Source organism: Corapipo altera, unplaced genomic scaffold (assembly GCF_003945725.1).
Source record: "Corapipo altera isolate COAL_440 unplaced genomic scaffold, ASM394572v1 0, whole genome shotgun sequence".
In the NCBI taxonomy this organism is placed as follows: domain Eukaryota; kingdom Metazoa; phylum Chordata; class Aves; order Passeriformes; family Pipridae; genus Corapipo; species Corapipo altera.
The window spans coordinates 30,869,585-30,889,462 of NW_020884872.1; the positions used below are offsets into that span (position 1 = coordinate 30,869,585).

Here is a 19,878-nt window from a genome sequence, read left to right on the forward strand (position 1 = left end):
TTTAAAGTTTGAAGTTTCATCTTTTCTTTCCCAGTCTACAATATTACAGGTGCTCATCAGTGCACTGCTCACCAGAGCAGAAGCTGTCACGCTTCAAGTCAAGACTTACAATTCTGAAATAAGATAAAAACTATCAACGCTTCCTAACAAAGTATGTCAGAACAGTTACAAGTAAACTATAACTATCTGTCACTTCGCTCTTCCATGGAAGGTTAAAAAAATTAATCCAAGTACTGGCATAGTTTATATATACTCATTATTAAGGGATTTCCACAGTGTGAAGCTTCCATACAAAGGACAGATACTGCATGCAATATAGCCTCTGTAACAGAAAAATCTAGGCATGGAAATTTGAAAGACTTCCTGGGCATTGCCAAGGCAAACAAAGCCAAATGCAGGAAGACAGGACTACAGCTATTGAAATAAGAGCTAATAGGCTTTTATCATTTTTCTTTGCTCAGTGAATTTCTGCAGCTAAAATGCATTACTGCTCCTCCTTAACAAATAAGCTCCTCCAGCTTTCCATGCCAGTTCCAGTGAAGGAAAGCCAACTGACACCAACAGGATTTCACAGATAGTCTTTAATAACAGACAAGCTCATTACATTAGCAAGACCACCAGCAAATGTGCATGCTTTCCTCATGTGCTTTCCTAAGAACACACACAATTAGGACTTTCAGTACACTTATGACCGTACCTACAATATATATCCCAAAATTACAGGGAAAAACTTCTTTATAAACAAGCACACTTCATTATAAACAGCTACAGTGACAGAGATGGCATCCTGACTAGGCAGCAGTGAGATAAAGAGCAAAGGAAACTACTAATCCATTCATGAGCTGAAAGAGTGGAACAACAGGATTATACAAAGGAGCTGAGTTGCCCTCATTCATAGCAATTTGACTCTACTGAAATTAGGTAAATGAAACTGCAGAAATTAAGTGGAAGAATTCAGCTTAAAACGAGGCAAACCCTCAACTACTGGAAATCCAACTTCCAGCTTTAAAAAGGAAGTCAACAGGATAACACTCTCTGCTGAAACTAAAATTAAAGAGTACTCACAGACTCAAAGATTACAAGCACTTTTTGATCCATTGCACTGACCAAGACAAACGTGATTACTAAGGCTTGCCTTCATCTTACAGCTAACATGCTAAGCCAAATTATGCTACAAGTCTTTTACATAAGATCTGTTTTAGGCTGTCTCTATAAAGGTGAAGCTGAAATGTAAGAAAGCACCATATGATCAAAAACTGACCTAAAAAAACCCACTGAAACATCAATGAGCATGGGCCAGAAGAGTCAGCAAGTCAAAACAGCAAGGAAGTTGCATCACTGCTGTGAGCTCCCTGCCCACATTCCTGCATAATCAGAAGACTCATTTTTGCTGAGGCAACTTTGGAGATATTTCATCATTTACATGACACCAGCTCTTCTAACCACCTTCTAAGGAACATCACTGTCATTAGGTCATTTTCTTCTGCTTAAAAAAAAAAAAAAAAAAGAAAAAAAGCCCTTGATCTTTAAAAAGACTGAAAAGAAGCTGAATCATCTGTTTCCATGTGTTTAGTTTTGTAGTAGTTTTAGACCAAGTAAAACTAATATTTTTAGAGATCTTTACCATTACTTCCCTAGAGCACCTTGCCCATCCTCCATATATGTGGGTAATAAGCCGAGTAACAAGGACTCATTTCTAAATACAAGGTTATCCAAAACCAGCAAGTTACCAATGCTGAATGGCTTATTTGTAGGTGTTTTTACCTGTAGGCAGTAAGACTGTTTGAAAGACAGAATGCCAATACAAATTTCTCTAGAGAAGCTGGTTCCACTTTGGAAGTTATCATTTAATTGTTCAAAACCCTGCACAACCTTTAAGTGGGCTATGACATTAAAAATGCAAGCATCTGCTGGCTCAGCAGGGCCATTCAAAACATGAAAACAAAGCCCTGGCCGCCTTCTAGTTTGACCTGTCAAAGTACGAGAACCTCACAAACTTCTCCTTTTAGAGTAGAAGCAGCCACATGGTTTTTCCCCCCACTGAAAACATTTAAATTACATATGCTGAGACAGTTTGAAACTCAGGAAAGAATGAGCTGCACTCCTCCCTCAGCCCAAAAAGTGAAGCAATGTCCATTCGAGCATTAGCTACGCAACCCGCCACTGCTGTTGTCGGTGCCTAAAGAATAAAAATAAAAATCACAGCCCCACAAATAAGGCACCCTCCTCTTGCATTTTTCTTGAGCTATGGGGCAGGGAAGGGGAGAAGTGACTTCATTCCCCATCCCCAGCCACACTTGTCCCTCTCATCAGCTCAGGCGGGCAATCCTGTGGCCACAAATCCTTGCAGAAAACACTTTTTCGGTGGCAGATCAAATCACACACCTGAGTTGTACTGTGGGCACATAAGCACTGAATCCACCGCACTGGAAGCAGTTACAGCTGGTAGGTGGGGACAGTGAGAGCAGCACCAAAAGGTCTGAAAGGTCTGACAGCTCAACTCAAATGAGTTTTACATGAAACTACACCTCTGTGATTTTTCAAAGATGAAGGAAGCTGGTGAAGCTACCTAATTACATGAGACAGCAAATAAGTAAAATCTGACTAAAAGGGTAATTGCTTTTCATTCAGGCTCCCAAGGCAATGATTCAATTTTTAATATTAAAGAGCCATGCCTTCTCTTTCAAGTTTGGCTGGGGAAAAAGAGTGGCATAACTATCAGCTAATCAAAACCTTCTGAAAAAAGATAGAAAACCTAACCTTCAACCCAAACAGGTTCTAGAAAAACAGAACGTTTCCTTTATTCAACTCAGATTTAAAAAAAAAAAAAAAAAAAAGGCACACCACAGCCTAAAATTCCCATTTAAACAAAGATATGACAAAACTTCAAGATAAAAAGCTTTTGTTGTGGCTAGTAGCTGGCAACACGGATCTCTGGAAGAAAGCAGCTCTTCAAGGTTCAGTTTATGTGTTTACATCTCAAGAGAATAAGATGTCTAAAAGCATGGAATATGAAACACTAAGTAAAAAACTAGCATTTGGTCTTCCTTGACCTAGCTCTTTTGGGTTTTGTCTGTTTAGGAATAGTGCAAAGATGACAGAAACTACCTCAAAGTTCAGAGTTTCACAGCTTCCATATCCTACACGTGCCACCATATAAAAATCAAAATACATCACAAAAATACCATTTAAAACAACTTCACAAAATGCACTTTAGATTGTCTATAATTCTGAAGAGCAAAGGATGCCCATCTACATTAACTATAATTAAAACCAACACTTCATCTTGCAGTGTGTATTTAAAGAAACATATTTCAGTGTTAAAATTTAAAATTTCAGAACTATTGTAAAAAAAAAAAAAAAGCACCAACAAAAACCCACCAAACTGACATACAGAAAGAATAAGTCATCCATGCTGCAAACACCAGGATCATCAAAACACTTCTGTAAGGTACTAACTGCTTTCAGGCCAGAACACCCACCAGTTTGTGCTGCACGTTTTCAGCCAAGCTTAATGACTGAATTATGTGCACACATAAGTTGTGTGCAGAAAAATTATCTCCTCTACCAGTCTTAAGAGACTATTTTTGTGGACAAGTCAGAGGGAGGAGGAAAACGAGTATTATGCAAACACTACAAGTTACCAAATTGGAGACTTTGTCCAGAACTGTAACCTTCACTCCTGGGCAGCTCCTAAGGGATGAACAGCACAAAACAAATGGAGAGCAATGCACATGAGCCCAGAGTCAGAAAAACATGGCAGCACTAATCCAGTTAAAACCAGGAAAGGTATGTAGACCTTGTCTGGCTTGATGTTATGAGTGCCAACAAGAACAGCAAAAGCTTAACTTACCATAAACCTCTATTATAAGCAAGGCTCTCCAGAGGTCCTCAGAGAAATGAAAGAACAGATTCCGCAATTCCTGCTGGCTTGTGATGTACTATTTTCACACTTTTCAGAAACAGTTATATATAAGATTTAGATGCCTTCATGAACGTAATAGAGTATCAATATTTTGACAAGAAAAGCTGCTTCTTACAATCTCCTTAGTGTAGTGCTTTTTGGTTTATCTTGCCTTTATCACAAATATTTAAAGATCCTTATAGTCTTTTTACAATGATGCTTTGCTTTAAAAAAAATCCAATGTTAAAAACTAAATTTGGGAGGAACAAATACACATTTGCATAGAACAGGCCAATAAATTTCTGCAATGGAGGATTTATTTTGCATTATTTTACTACATCTTCCAGATGAGATTGGCAAAACAGGAATCTCAAGGTTTATCAGCTGTTCTTGCCAGAGCTACAGAAAGCTTTGTATGAGGAAATACTTTCGAGAAGCAGATAGAGACACTTATTGTAAATTTTCTGGTGTACAGAATGTTTCCAAACTACAGGTGTTTGTACACTTTCAAGCCTCCAGAGAACTTTCCTACAGGACATTAAGAAGATTTTACTTAACACACTAATAAAAAAAAAGGAGCCAAAGAGAACAACTAGTAGACAATACCAGCAATTTAATTTGTAGAACAGAAAGCAATACATCAGCAAGAGCACTGTAAGTCTTATTTTAGCAGCAGTGTTCACTCTTGGCTGCAGAATCACAGCTGGCACCTGGAACTTCTACAGTAATAAGCATGAATGATCAGACTGGTATGCTGAGGTAACAGGTCACTTTATTAAAGTGCAGAAGAATAAACACACCTAAATACAACCTACTGGAACCTAAGGAAAACCATCAAGAGAAGAGGAATATGACTTAAAGCTGGGAGAAGAGGAAAAACACATCAAAAACTAACACCATCAAGGGGAAAGATCCATATTCTAGGCTGGCAATAATCTGTAACACAGAGCACACAGCACACTTACTAGGAAATCTACAACAGCAGTTTGAGGCTTGGATTCAAAGCACAGTTCTGTAGTTTAGAACAGCCTTTCTTCCCACACATTAAAAAAAAAAAATCCTAACTAAATTTCAAAGCCAGCAGAATAGAACCTTGACATACCTTCTGCCACTACAACTCTATCAAAGAGCCAAAGCACAACACCACTTCCAGAATGAGCTAGACTACACATCAGAACACCTACTCTTCAGTTAGGAAAGCCTGAAAACTCAGATACCTCATGTTTTCCTTGAAATATTTGCCAAGAAGTTTCATTTGAAAATGAGTGATCAACACAAAAATGCCAAAGAGGATACAAATAAAGCAACTTCCCAATGTCTCACAAGCTATTTATGACCCGACACCCTCCACCTTTACGAAGCACTTAACACACCACACCATGTATCTGACCATTCTAGATAAACATGTTCTTTACTGGCAGATGCACAGCAATCAAGCAGTCAATAAAAGAGTTCCAGCAGAGCACAACAGAGGTGCTCATACAGTAGGAACCAATTCGTAGTGTTCGGGCAGCAATCTGTATTCATAACAGGCAAGTCCTGCATTCCTATTCTTTTCCTGCTCACCACAGCTACCATCTCACTCAGGGTCTTGTCATAGGAACAGGGTATAAGTACACAGGGACAAAATTCATCTGCACCCTTATTTCCCAGCACACTTCCCAGACATATTACAATACTCATTGGTATGATCTCCACTGTACTCAGCAGAAACAAGTGAGGAGGAAACTCCACTACAGAAGTCAGAGCTATGGGGGTGATGGGAGACAAGCAAAGTAAACATGACTTGTACCTTATGTAACTTGTCTCACTGTGTCAGAAGATGAGCAGAAAATCTCCTTCCTGTCACCACGTCAATTCTCAAATCAATATTCACAAAACACAAACACACCACCTGCATCTTCCCTCCTGCTTCCTCTGCATTGTGAGTTGTGCCTGTGAGCTGCCACATGCTTTGGGAGCTGCAATCAAAAGGGATGTATGGGATTGTACCTGTAATGTAATTGTTGGGGAAGGAGAGAGAGAGGAAAAGAAGGAGGACACAAATAACACTGCACAGCACAAAACTGAAGATGTGGCAAGCAAATCCAACTGGGAGCCTTTGATTATGCAAAGCTGTTCCTCTCTCACTCTACTGGAAACAGAAGGGAGACCGATCAGGAATGCTGGAAGTCCAAATTGAAGCTACAGATTCAAATATGTGATGCAGTCTCTCCCTCAGGGAACCTGACATTCACAGGGATGTCAGCTAGAACCAACACCACCAGACAACAGAAGTTACCTCTGCAGGTAACACCTATTCCAAAACATCACTAGACTTCCAAGGCTTACTTTGGCTGAACTCCTCTTGACCTGCCTGCAACTGTTCCTTGATTTAGCTGTGACAGCAATTTCTCTACTTGACCAGGTGCCTATGTCTAATTTGTTCCACTTCTGTTTACCCAAGCATGCTGCAACCATAGTTTCATATAGACACCACTGACGAGCAGGCACTGCACAGAATGAGATATTCACAACTCTACAACAATGATGCAGTGTAGAGAAATACAGGCCTGGTATGGGAGCAGTGGCCTTGAGAAGCGAAGAGACAGGACGCAGTGGAGTGCAGGCATGGATTAACAGAGGTGACTTCTACAGACTCGGCACAGGACACCCCACAACTTGACAGAGGCTGGCTAAAGAAAATGCAGAGCTGGACAGAACTGGTTTTAAGGGTAACAAACAGGAAAGAAACAGCATTTAACACTCAACGCCTCTCGTACATCTGGATTTAATGTGGAGCTGATCAATGGAGTTACCTCACCAGGGAGCTTCATGGAGTAACCAGTGAAGAGCAAAGTCACATTAGCAAGCATCTAAAAACGATGTCAAGTGGATCCTTGAGCGAGCAAGATGAAACAGCCAACACGAGCCACCACATGCTCCTTGTGAAGGACACCTGATGTGACAGCTCCCCATAAGAGCTCCTCACCACCACCAGGATGAAACCACCGACCTTAGGACTCAGTAACACTGAGGGTAACTGCAACTACATTATTGCTCTTTCTTGTTTGTAACATTTAGATCCGAATTAAGAACACCTAACGGCTCAAAAAGTTAAGGAAAAAAAGTTGTAGTTTATAGCCTATACACGTTTTAAGACATCAGCTTTTATTTAACTACTTGTCAGTATTAAAAGTTAAAAACACTCTTCAAACTTACTGTATCTTTGTACTAGTTACTTTACAGTGACAAGTAAAAACACGTTCTCTCCTGCTTGTGTATATACACACAACGCCACTCGGTCAGCATTCCATATGGTTAATACAGCTGCCTCTATAGGAAACTGTCACACACAAAAAAAGTTCACAGATGCGGCAGTGTCCACAACGATATGGACATAACCACAGAGGCGATCCTCTTACCATTCAACCACTAAAATATCCAACGTCTGCATTTATTAAACATGCAGATATCTCTGTTACAGCATGAAGCACGTAGATATCACTGTCTCAGCACGATCTACTGCACTAACGCCCGATAAGAGAGAAAAAATAATTAATAAACCCACACCTGAGGCACTGCAATTGCACTAAGCAGCTATTTTTCGGCTGGCAATCGAGCCGCCTGCCCCTCACGGACAAACACACGCACGGCCGGGCCGAGCCAGGCCTGACGCGCCCCGCCTGCGACGAGGCCGCGAGCCCCGGCCGGGCCCGACGCCTGACTCAGCGCCGGGTGGGCCGTGTCACGCCGCCGCGGGCGGCCCGGGGCAGGGGTCCCTGGGGCGGGACGAGCGGGGGGGAATCCCGGTACCCCTCACCTCTCCTCGCTCCGGTTCTTCTGCTTCTTGCCCATGGCGGCGACACCGGCGCGCGACCCCTCAGCGCTGCCCGCGCACCGCCCCGCGCATATGGCACCGCCGCGCGCCGCGCACGCGCCCGCCACGCCCCCGCCCCGCCCCGCCCCGCTACGCCGTGCGGCCTCCGGGCGCTGGCGCCCCCCGGCGGCCGGAGGGGGAACGGGCGGCGACCGAGAGGCTCCTGGAACCGGCCCGGATCCCGTCGGTCCGGCCCTCGGGCAGCCCCCGGGAGAACGTCCAAGTGACGCCCCGAATTTGTCGTTTCCCTCCTGCCTCCCCAGTGGGCCCCCCCCTTGCTGGCAGGATTTTGGCCCATTTAGCCCCGAAACCTGACCGAACAGTCAAATTTTACATGTTTGGAAAGGTTTTACCTGTAGGCAAATAGAATGGCTAGGTCTAAGTGTAGGAACGGAAAGGTTAAGGGGGACGTTTTTAGGGAACAGGGCAGCAGGACAGTGACCAGGCAGTAGCTGAGCTGTGGGACATGCCCAGGACACCTCACTGCTCCTCTGGACACACAAGTAGTTTTCCCCCAGCCCTTCATGGGCTCTGCTGGTCCACCATCCCCAGCACTCCCCCACGCTGGAGGTGAAGTGTAACCAAAACTCCACCATCTGACCCTGAGGTGACTGGCCCTCACAGGAGGGGCCGAGAAGGCAGCACTGGGTTTGTGGCACTGACCAAACTCAGCTCCAGGGATGGAAGATGTTCCATGGCAGGGAAATTGGCTGCTAGGCAGCACTAAAAGTATGGTAATTCATTCCCCCCTTTGCCAAACTTTCTCAGTGTACAAAACTTTCCCTCCCGCTTCCCTCCAAGGAGCCTTGGGAGCAGACGCGGTGCTGGGCTGTCTCACAGGAGAGCCCAGGTCCTGCTGCTGTGGGGCAGGAGGCAGCTGACATCCACAGACACACAGCATGGAAGCAAGGCAGCAAACAGTGTATTGAGGCAGAGGGGCTCTCTGCTGCAACCCCACCTCCTCCTGACAAGAGCAAAGCAAGGTGGAGCAGGAATAAAAACGCTGACAGGGAGGACAGCCATCACTCTATGTATTTAACAGGCTTTGAGAGCTGCACATGTTCTGTCGTCATCACCCCATCACAGTGATTCTTCTGACGGACAGAGCAGACCTCTTCACCTTGCAACCCGAGGATGGCTTCACTCCCTAAAACCCTGACTTTCTCATTTCTCTCTGCCTTTGAACAGCTGTAGCTCCCTATCAGTCTCTCCCACCCAGGCTCCCAGCGGACTGCAGATAAGGCCGAGTTTATCTTCCCGCCGCACCTTGCCTGTCAGCCCACTTCGGTGCTGGGGAGTCAGATTTCAAAGAAAGACGACAGCAGAACACTTGAGTTGTTTTTTTTTTTTGAAGATACGCTTTAATATCCCATTATTTAAATCAGCGGATCTTCCAGCGCACTTACAAGAGGAAGCAGAGACGACGAGCCCCTGCTGCTGCAGCACATCCCACGTTCTCGCCGGGCGGCCCCGCTCCTGCAGCGTGACTCACCTCCCGCCCTCGCTTCGGGGCCCCGGCCCCGGGGCTCTCGGCCGCACACCCCCGCGGGGCTGCGGCCCCGGCAACACACGCACAACCCCGAGGAGGAATCCCCAAAATACCGGCGGCAGCAGCGGCGCACGATCCCAGCTCCCACTTCCCGCTACAGCCGCCAGAGCCTCCGGAGCGCCGGGAAAAGGAAGGGCGGCGCTTAGAAGGGCGCTGCCACGCCCCCGCCGCCCGCGGCCGAGCCCTGTCCGTGGCAGCGCGGCGAGGGCCGTGGGAACGCGCAGCGCCCGGGGCCGGCACAGCCCCGCCGGCGAGGGGGAGGGCGGAGGGCGGGGCCTCCTCGGGGCGGGGCTGCGGCGGTGTGGGAGGAGGGGGGGCCGCCCGGGGCGCAGGTGCGGCGCACACACGCACCCGGCACGCGCGCGGGACGCACGCGCACGTCAGGGGTCCGCGGCCAATCAGCACGTCGGGAGGAGTTCCGCGGGCGCCGGCCCGGCCAATCGGCGCGCCGGGGAGTCAGCTCCGCCCGCGCCCCGCCCCGCGCTGTCTCTCGCGATACCGCGGTCGGGGCGCGGCCGGTAGAGGGTGAGCGGCGGTGCCGGGGCCGTGGTGGGGGCCGTGGCCACGGGCGGCAGTGCCGGGCCCGGCGGGGCGAGCGGTGCAGTGTCCCGGGAGAGCTCGTCCGGAGCTGGGTGGGTGCGTTGTCTGTAGCGTTGTCTGTAGCGGCCCTGCGGAGGGGGGCGCTTGGCGCCTGCGCGGTGCCCCCGCCGTGTGCCGCCCCCTCGGCCGGGCCCCCTGCGCCCCTTCCCGGCCCAGCTGCAGAACCGCGGCCCCGGCAGTGGTGCCGAACCCTCGGGCTGCGTAGGAAAATCCTGTTGGCACCCGGCATTCCCCTGGGCGCCGGGAGCCCTCGGGCTGTCGTAGATCCTGGCTGGGATTGGTCTTCCTTTTTCTTCCTGTTTGTTGGGAGGACGAGTCCCTGCCCCAGCTGAGCAGAGTTTCCTCTCTCTCCTGGAGACCTGCTGGCCTCTGATCTGCGCTGGCAAGGTTCCTGTTCCCTCTGGAAGTACAAGAAAGGGTATTAGGGAACAGAGAGATTTGTGGTTAGCAGCTTTGGGAAGAGGGGGGGGAAGGCGAGGTGCTGCGAGTCGGGGAGCGTGGCAGTGACACGAGTGGATGTGGCGGCAGGCTGGGCGCTGCTGCTGCAGTACACTTGGAGTGCTGCCCTCGTGTTGGTACTTTGCCTGTCGCTGCTTGAAGTGCTTTTCTTGCCTCTGTGTGCAACGTGCTTGCACAGCCAGTGGCACTGGCAGCTCAGCTGCTTTGAAATACAGCCAGGAGTATCCTGGAACCCAAACTCAGCGCATCAGAACCGTGGCCTGCGGGTTAAGAACCTGAGTAGGGTGACGGTGCGCTGTCCCCTTTTCAGACTGTCAGTCGCTACACTGGCAGTTTTCTGCAGTGTCAGTTTATTGGTGAGAACAATCGATTGTGTTGTCACAGCTCATCATGCACCCCAGTTAGTATTTTGTGCCTTTTGGTGTATTTGAGCGGGGAGAAAATTATTTTGGCTGTGTTTCTTCACACAGCAATAGGTAGTGGCTTTCAAATCCTGTTGCTGGCTACCATAGGGTGGTGTTTGCAGTAGCAGTTTTCTGGTACTAATTAAAGCAGTGTATTGGCCTAAAGCATTTGCTGTTAAGCACCTCATCTTTCTTCTAGATGAGGAGTGTTAATGCAGATTTAAATATGTTAACATATCTGAGTTGCTTAAAGTAATTGCTTTAAACTACTACCAGAAACTTGTATACTGAGCATTGCTTAGATTTGTTCTGAGACATCTTATACCTCCTATAACAGCAGCTTGGAGCTTTCCAACTGCATCTTCTTGTTTCAGAATATTTATTAAAGGTAGGTGCATCTGGCTCACCGCTTTGGAACTGGTGATTTTTTCTTCTTTATATTAACAAGTGGTTTCATTTTCCTCTGCACTTTCAATATGTGGCTTTTGGGGCTGAGAGAACAGGACTTGACTTGTATCTTTGTTGCCATTTTTGTTCTTTGTGAAAGTATTCTCCCAAGGGGGTTGCAGTATAGAGAAGAACTATCTACTCCTATCTTCAAATATCACAGTATTTTGTTTCTCTAGGGTGTGAACTGCAAGAGAGATCAGGCTTTTGATTGTTTGCATAACTGTTAATTCCTTGTGTCACTATTTCCACAGTGCTGAAGAGATCACTTCCCAGCTAAAGATGGCTGCCGACACCCCTGTTGACATCCTTCAAAAAGTTCTGGAGAATGAAATACTTCAGTCTACCAAGGTTGTGGAAGAACATCTGGATGCTGAAATACAGAAGCTGGACCAAATGGATGAAGATGAACTGGAACGCCTTAAACAGAGGAGGCTTGAGGCACTAAAAAAGACTCAGCAGCAGAAACAAGTAATTCCTGTAGTACAGGCTCTTGATGTGTTACATGTAACAGACTTTTGGGAAATCCTAGGGAAATTGTGTATGTGAATTAAGTGCTTTGGGGTTGTTTTGCTGGTTTTGGGGTTTTTTTTTGTTCTTCATCACCTTTTCATACTTATTAATTTTAAATTATCTAGGAAAGCAAGTGTCTGTCCATGTGTGCATGCTTTGTGTTTTTTAAGAGGAGGAGAGAAGCACCTCTGTGATTGTTTACAATACAGATAGGATAAAGACTCTCCTACAGAGATTTGAGTGTGTCCATTTTCACTGAACTTTACTATGTGGAAGCATAAGCCTTGTAGGCAACCTATTCATAATCCTTTAGGCTCCTTCATTTCTTTCTTCAGAAGCTTCCTTCTGAAGCTTCTGGATTGTTACTTGTGGCATGTAAGTGATGCATGCTGTTCTCTTAAGGTATTTTGTAGAAGGATGATACCGGGTTTCTCCTTGTTCCTAGGGTGGAATCGTTTGTCGCGCTCCTTCTAACCCAGTGCAACGCTGTCTTTGTATGACCATTCATGTCTCCTTACAGGAAAGAAATTCTCCCTTGGCCCCTGATACCTCATGTCAAATCGTGGTCTTTATGCTCCCTCAAAAGTCTCTTTTGAACAATAGTTCTCACCAAAATTTTGGTAACATATGGTGTGAGACCTGAATTGTAAACAGGGAAGCCATAGGTTTCTTAGCTTACTCCACCTCAGCAAAGCCAACTAAAGAAATAGATTTTGATGGGGAAGAGGTGACTGGGTTGAAAGGAGATACTCTGCCTCTGATGGAATCCTTAAAAGCTAATGCCAGGCTTTGAAACGGGAATGCAGTAAAATGGCATGGCATGGTTGGGATGCTGGAGGACAGGCAGCATTAGCAGCTTGGATTCTCTAAATGCAGAAGTAGAGAAAGTGGCACGCTGTTTGCTTATTTTCAGAAGTTCAGTGTATGTTTGATTCTAGTGTTTTCCTTTTTCAGAAGTCCTAACACTTGGATGTGAACATGTGATAGATCTCATGCAAAAACATTTTCATGTTGTTTGGTCTTAAGTCACTGTTCTCATACATTTTCAAATGCAAATGTGAAGTAGGATACTGCTCAGTAATAGGAGTGTGCTGCCACACTATTCCAGAATAAAATTGTGCAGAGGGGAATTAATGCATACTCGCATACTCATTGTCATTTGCATCATGGTGACTTTTTCATATGCTCATACTTCTATGAATTTTTAATGTATACAATATTCAGAAAATTCTTTGTTCTATCCTAATTTATCTTACAGGGTATCTTTGGTTCGCTCAGAAGCCTTTTTTTTTTTAATCTTAACTCTGCTAAGACAAAACTGGAAGATCAAGAACAGTGATTTATCAAAAATTTTTTCCCTCATTGGAAACTAAAGTGTTTTGTCAAATTTTGTGATAGTGTGGTACTTCTAATCATTTAGCTTAGTTTGTACTCGTTTTAATACACTGCAATTAACTTCTAGTAATGTAGAAGCTGGATTTTTCCTTAAGTGTGTCTGTTGAAAATCTGCAAGATTAGCTTTTTGTAAACTGTATTTACACACTTAATCAGGCAGTTTTTGAAGTTACATATGAATTTTAGCTCGTGAGATTCTGTTTCTCCATACATTTTATGATTAATGGTGCATATGTGTTTTCTGAATGGTTTTCTGTGAGCCTGGTTCATGTTAACATCCCTTCAGTGTATATTTGATAGATAAACATCATCTATTGCAGATGAGTTAGTAGGCTTTTTTCATAGAGGAAAAACTTAGAAGAAATCTGTTTAATACATGTAGTGGCTTGATTAAGTTTTAGAGAAGAGTTCTGAAATGTACAAAAACATTTCAGAGAGAGTAGCCCAAGCTGTCAACTGGTGCTTTTCAAATGCTGAGAATTTTTGTTATGGTATTCTTTGAACTAGTCTTGTCTTAGTGAGAGGCTGCATTGCAGAAATTTATGCAGCTCTGTACAAGATTTGTATTGTCAAATAAGCAAGGGTGGCCTTACTGCTCAACCACATATCTGCTGTTGAAAAAGAGGCAAGCCCAAACCTAGGCCTAGTGGTATTTACATATTTTCAAAATGTAACTGAAGCACAGGATATAATTTGTTTCTCTGTGACTGTATGAAATGGTTTTTCACTTCAGGCCCCGTCTTTAATTTTTCTGAAATCTGTAGAGCTTGCACGACAGTTGCAGGACTAACAAACTCTATACTAATTATTTCCTTTTATGTTTTCCAAAAGGAATGGCTTTCAAAAGGACACGGAGAATACAGAGAAATCCCCAGTGAGAGAGACTTTTTCCAAGAAGTCAAAGAAAGTAAAAATGTCGTTTGCCATTTCTATAGAGATACAACATTCAGGTATAGTAAATAAGCCGTGCTGAAGAAACCTTTTGTGTAGAGGTGTCTACAAAAACAGATGTATTCTTTTATTCTTTCAAATCCCACAAATAAGCAGGCATTTTTATAAGTATTCAAATTCTTTCATTACAAATCTCACTTCTCAAGGCATTTGACTTTTTTAAAATGTATTTTTTCCATTAGAGTTATTCTGAACGCGATTTGACAACAATTAATACTCTGTTATATAATTGATTAAAACATAAATGTACAACCTTTTTTACAATATTTGAGAGACTGCTGTGTTTCATTATTGATTTAGTTTGAGGCAGCCGGGTCTGTAAATGTAGTGACCGTAGCAGAGCAGCATTTCAGAAATATGGCTTTGGTTATTCCAGATAGAAATATTCTTGGCAGGTCTGGCAAACAAAAATAAAAGTATAACCAAAATCTTGTCCATGCATCTTGAGAATTTAACCTTTTACTTTGAAAGGATCTCTGGATACAAATTGCAGCTGCTTGCGCTTTGTGACTGTGCCTTTGTGATTATGTCACTTCTTTAGGGTATGAGACACCTAAATCTGAGAATATATCCTGACTCAAAATAGGAACTGAAAATGAGACCTCCCACTTCCTTGGAAGAATTTCAGAAGTTCTGGGTTATAGGCTGTTCCTCACTGGGTCTCTTTCAATGCGTTCTGTTAAAATGCAGTTGGAAAGTAGAGTAGTTTGTTGAAGGAGGAGCCAGTTGTCCTGGTTTTGGTTTGTTGGGGTTTTTTTTTCCCCCCAAAGGTGTTATGTTCTCTCTAGCTTACAGAATATGAACTGAAACAGCCTCAATGTGAGAAATTGAAAGAGGTCGAGGCTGGATTATGCGGTGAGGTGTCTGTGTCCCACATTTTCTAAGTTCAGTGTTTAAGTTTCAGAAATACACAAAGTGGTTCCATTTGGCTAGCTTTTACTCAAAGAAGTTGAAAGCTGTCACTGCAAATAAAGTAGCTTAGAAACAGGTTTGGGTTGTTTGGTTCTTACGTCTTGAACCAGCAAAGTCTGGTAGACTCAGACAGGAGAATGAACTTCAGAGGAAGTGCTTTGCAAAATGTGTTGTGCTGACAACCGGCTTGAAGCCCGTGTCTCTGGTTAACCAACCACCATACCAAGTTGCTTTCATCTTTGCTTCCTCCAGCTCTTTGTTCTGTTCAGCTCTCCTCTTGAGTTAAAGGGCAGTCACATTGGCGTTCTTGCGGCTAAGCCAAATTGCTTAGAGAAGGTGATCCAGAAAGTTGAGGTTGCAGGTGACGAGTCCACAAATCTCTGCCATCTGACAAGTATTTTGAGCAGTTCATGTCACTGTCCCTCAGCTGAGAAACAATTAGTAAAGAATTGTATACTCACTCCTATTCCATGGCAACAGAAAAGTGAAATATTTTTGCCTGTAGCCCTGCTGTACCAGTCTGTGCAAATCACTTTTTTTTTCCCCTTACAGTGAATTACTGCATCTCAGCTGTGAAGGTAGGGACTGCAAAAATCCGAAATGCTGTAACATGTTGAAAGTACTTCTCTGAAGAAACCTTGTATAGTGAAATTTTTCCAGCTGACAGGGAGTGAAAGTAGAGCAGGAACAATAGAAATCAGAAAGAAATTTCAACAATAAGTGCGATACTCAAGAAATGAGAGAGAGGCTTGCAAGTGTATGTGGAAGTAATCAGGAAGAAATTAGAGAAATGAATGGTGTAACTGTGCACTAAAGGTGCTCCAGGCTGTTCCTCTATTAGTCATTGAATCCAGCTACATCTAAAACACAGCTTCTGTTGAAACTAAATTCTTAATTAGAAAGGTCATGTCTGAGGTAGTAACATGACAGAACTAGCTCTTTACTGCTCCTTTTAAACTTTCTCTAGAATAGATGTTATTCACTGTATTCATTCTAACACTCTACGTATTTTGGGTAATTTTTTCCACAGGTGCCAAATAATGGACAAGCATTTGACTGTACTGGCAAAAAAGCACATTGAGACAAAATTCTTGAAATTAAATGCTGAAAAATCTCCTTTCCTGTGCGAGAGACTGCGCATCAAAGTAATTCCCACTCTAGCACTAATAAAAGATGGAAAAACGCAAGACTACGTTGTGGGCTTCACTGATCTCGGTAACACTGATGACTTCACTACAGAAACCTTAGAATGGAGATTAGGCTGTGCAGACATAATTAATTACAGGTAATTAATTGTTTTGTGGTTGTTTTATTTTCAGATAAAGTGCAAGGAGAACATACTTGCAGACAGGAAAATCTGTGAAAGTTTTTAACTTTGATAGGAGAGTTTAATCTGAATGCTCTGGCAAGGGAAGGAAGAGAATCTCTTTGGCAAAGTATTGAGCCATTGTAATGAGTGTTATGTTGTCCTTTTTGTATAGTAATAAAAATAAACCCAATTCTTGCAATGAGGTGTATGGAGTAGCTGTGCTGCTTTGATATGGCCTCAGAGTCATGCGTCTCATATAATCCTCTGAATCAGCTCTAGATGCTTCTTGTTGCAGCTGCAACACAGTAAAATCTGAGCATTTTCAATCTACGTCAGAGACGACTCGGGAAGTCCTCTTTAGTCCATATCACACACGGATATGTTTGTTTTCCAGTGAACAGTACAGAAAAGGAAAATAAATTGAAGAAGTGTAAATAAATTATTTGAGTACCAGTACAATATAATCATAATAGATACTACATTAAAGGCTACAGGACAGAAGGCAGTAGTAGATATGTCACCACAATAGCCTAACTTCGCAGGAGAATTTTTTACCAAGGCTTTTTACTTTGCTTTCCAGTGTGGCTCAAATGTCATCTTTATTTTTTTAGGTTAATTTTGGTCTTTTGTTTTTAATGTCTTTGGCACTGTTCTGTTTGGCTTAGTAGCTGTTGAACTTCAGGTGAAATGACTGAAATTAAAATTTGTAACTCAGAACAAGTGGTAATTCCCAGTTCAGTAACAAGCAGATCAGCAGAGGAGTCAAAGACAGCTTAGATGTATATTCTAGACAGCAACAGCCTTTTATGGGAAAAGTCTTTCACAGGATTTATACCAAACAGCATTGAATTTGCTAAACATGAATACATTGTCTTATGGCATAAATTTGCTTCCTACTTGACCTTACTAGTACTGTGTATTTGGTTTTGGCTCCTTGTGCTGTGGGGGAGTTGCTTCATTTTTTGTTCGTTTTGCCAGACCCTGGCTTTGCAAAGTGAGCCATGTTTCCACACTGCTCTGAAAATAATGTCCTGCTCTCTGGAGTCCCTGAAAAGGGCACAGTCTTCCTCAGAGCCTAGAAATAGTTATTTCCCTTCAACCTGTGGGATAGCAGATGGTGAAAGGATAAACTGTATTTAGGGGAAAAACTGTTCAGGTCAGATTGATATGCTGGCAACATCACAGTGCTACTTAAAGTGGCTTTAGCGAGTCAGCACTGTGGTCTCTTACAATTTTTTTTCTGGAGAAACAGGTCATTAGAGATGCTGCTTATTGTCTGTATGAATATGTCTTTAATCAACTTGTCTTACCCTTTTCCCCTAGTGGAAACTTGATGGACCCACCTTTTCAAAGTCAAAAGAAATATGGAACAAGCTTTACAAAGCTGGATAAGAAGACCATCAGAGGAAAGATATATGATTCAGATTCTGATGATGACTAGAAGAGCCACTAAATATATTTGTAAATCATCTTTTGTTTATGCGTGGTACATTTCTAAGAATGTTTTTTATAAAGCTTACTGCTTTTCATTACATCTGCACATAATTCTCATTTTTCTATACAGTTTTATACAACTGAGTCATAGCGGAAAAAAGCTTAAATATTTTTTTTTCCTCTTTTGGAAGTCATTTGTAATTCAAAAATCTTATTCCTTCTAACTAAATGACATGGCAAATGATGAATTTTGTTTTTAGTAAGTTTAAGCTTATGAAATGTTTTGAAGTAACTTAGAAACAGCTGTGTGAAGTCAGACCAAAGTTCCCTCTGGCCCAGCATCCAGTTTCAGTGGCTAAAAGCAGATGCACAAGGAAGAGTGAAAACAAGGTGAGCAGATAGCAATGCTTCCCCACAATCTGTGAAGCAATCTGTGGCTTGGGGAACTCCGTATCTGAGAGCATTTGCTGGTTAAAATAATGGAAGAAAAATCTCTTTAAAACCTCATCCAAGTATCCACATCATGTGGCAAGGAGGCCACAGTTTAACCGTGTTGAGTGAGGAACGAATTCTGTTGGTTTTGTTAAATCCGACAGCTACAGGAGTTTTTTTCTGTTTTTTCTTTATTAAAAGAGGTAACAGACACTTAAAAAAATTATTTTTCTCCATCAGTTCCTCTTCCAGTTGTCTTTTTAAGTTTATTCTTATATTATCAGTAAAGCCCCACAAAATGATTAGTAAAGAAATTGTGCATTTTAACAAATGATTCCTTATCTTATGGTGCCATAACATGACATTAAATAAATTAACTGCATTGTGCTATAAATTGTAAAAACAGTCATAACTTCTGTGAATTCTGAAACAGATGGCCAAGAGAAATGCCTTTGTACCATCTATGTCATGACACTGCATGTCAGAGCTGATACAGCAGGTAATAGCACATAGCAAAAAGCATATTGAAGACTGCCTTGTTGATGGGTTTGTATAATTCTGTGGTTGTGAATGTTTGGATTTTATAGGAGATGCTTTGTACAAGAGAGTAGAATAGAGAAAAGTATTTGGGAGAAACCTTGATCGTTAAGTTTAGATATAGCACCGCATACTGTGTACTGTTCTTCAGTAATGGACAGAATTTTCAAGGGAGATCTTCCTTGGACACAGTGTAAAATTTCTGGCTAGGTGAAGAGTTGATGAGTTTTCTTTTTGTTTTCAAAAAAATAATTTGCTTTGTGCTGAAGGACCCTTTTTGAGGTGGTATCTGAATCCATTTGGCCCAAAAAGCAGTGAAGTGGGTCTAGTCAGTTTGCTGCCTTGTAATGGAGAACACTTGTGATTGGGCCAGCCCAGCAATATATCTCTTTAAGTTTAAAAAATTATATTTTATTTCTGTTCATGTACATTGAAATAAAATTATTTTAATTCTAATGTTGACTACTGCATCCTTTCAAAGAATGAAGTCTAGGTGCTGTGGGTTAATTTTCTTTTAAAAAAGTCCGTCAGAAAGTTTTATGAGCTCTTTCTAGATTTCTAGCAAACTACTTACAGTATGAGATCTCTATGAGAAGACAATCAGCTTAAGACGTACACAGCTGCCTCTTCATGCAGGAGAAGCATAAAGCAGACCTCCTTTGAGTTGATATCCTTTTTAATGCACAAACTCTCCAAATGCATTAGAAAGTACTCCTTTTTCTTTTTTTTCTTTATCCAGTTACATGAAATTCAGGAAACCGATGTTCCAACAGTATCTTTACAAGTGTCTTAGCAGGACTCATCTCTGAGTCTAATTATGTTGAACAGGCTGTGGAAATACAAAATCATGTCTAATGCAGTTGCATGCTGTGTGGAAACACGTGGGCTTGTCAGGATTCCAGCATGGTGCGTTGTTGGAGGTTACTCAGTTCCACATGTGAATAGCCCCATTACAAACTCAACACAAATCCTACTGTGGTTTCATGTCACTTTAAGCTGATAATTTTTCTTCCTAGGTTAATCTTCCTTCATCCTTCCTGGGAGCTCTTTTTCATCTGGTTTGTAATATGACCACACATACTCCAGTGCTGATACAAGGAGTTTGCAGGAATGTGTGGTTTGAGTAGAATCATAGAATGATGGTCTGGCCTGAGTTGGAAGAGACTTTAAAAG

General features: G+C 43.0%; 2 protein-coding genes across 5 annotated transcripts in view; one reads left to right on the forward strand and one right to left on the reverse strand.

Annotated features, from left to right (window-relative positions):
* The window catches only part of EIF5B (eukaryotic translation initiation factor 5B), a 35,878-nt gene extending 28,067 nt beyond the window's left edge, over positions 1–7,811 (reverse strand). Inside the window, exon 1 of the mRNA XM_027641891.1 lies at positions 7,707–7,811. Within this exon, the coding sequence (XP_027497692.1) occupies positions 7,707–7,741 (35 nt within the window). The 5' untranslated portion in view covers positions 7,742–7,811. The remainder of the gene's footprint in view (positions 1–7,706) is intronic.
* Positions 7,812–9,744: 1,933 nt separating this feature from the next.
* On the forward strand, positions 9,745–19,161 carry TXNDC9 (thioredoxin domain containing 9). Of its 4 annotated transcripts, none has more exons than XM_027642233.1 (5): positions 9,745–9,837; positions 11,477–11,693; positions 13,962–14,080; positions 16,024–16,278; positions 17,626–19,161. In XM_027642233.1, the coding sequence occupies exons 2-5, from the start codon at positions 11,505–11,507 to the stop codon at positions 17,741–17,743; spliced, it is 681 nt and encodes a 226-aa protein (XP_027498034.1). In that variant the 5' UTR covers positions 9,745–9,837; positions 11,477–11,504; the 3' UTR covers positions 17,744–19,161. The 4 variants fall into 4 exon arrangements, with proteins under 4 accessions (XP_027498034.1, XP_027498027.1, XP_027498019.1 ...); XM_027642226.1 differs by lacking the exon at positions 9,745–9,837 and adding an exon at positions 9,844–9,948; XM_027642218.1 differs by lacking the exon at positions 9,745–9,837 and adding an exon at positions 9,844–9,944.
* Positions 19,162–19,878: the final 717 nt, after the last annotated feature.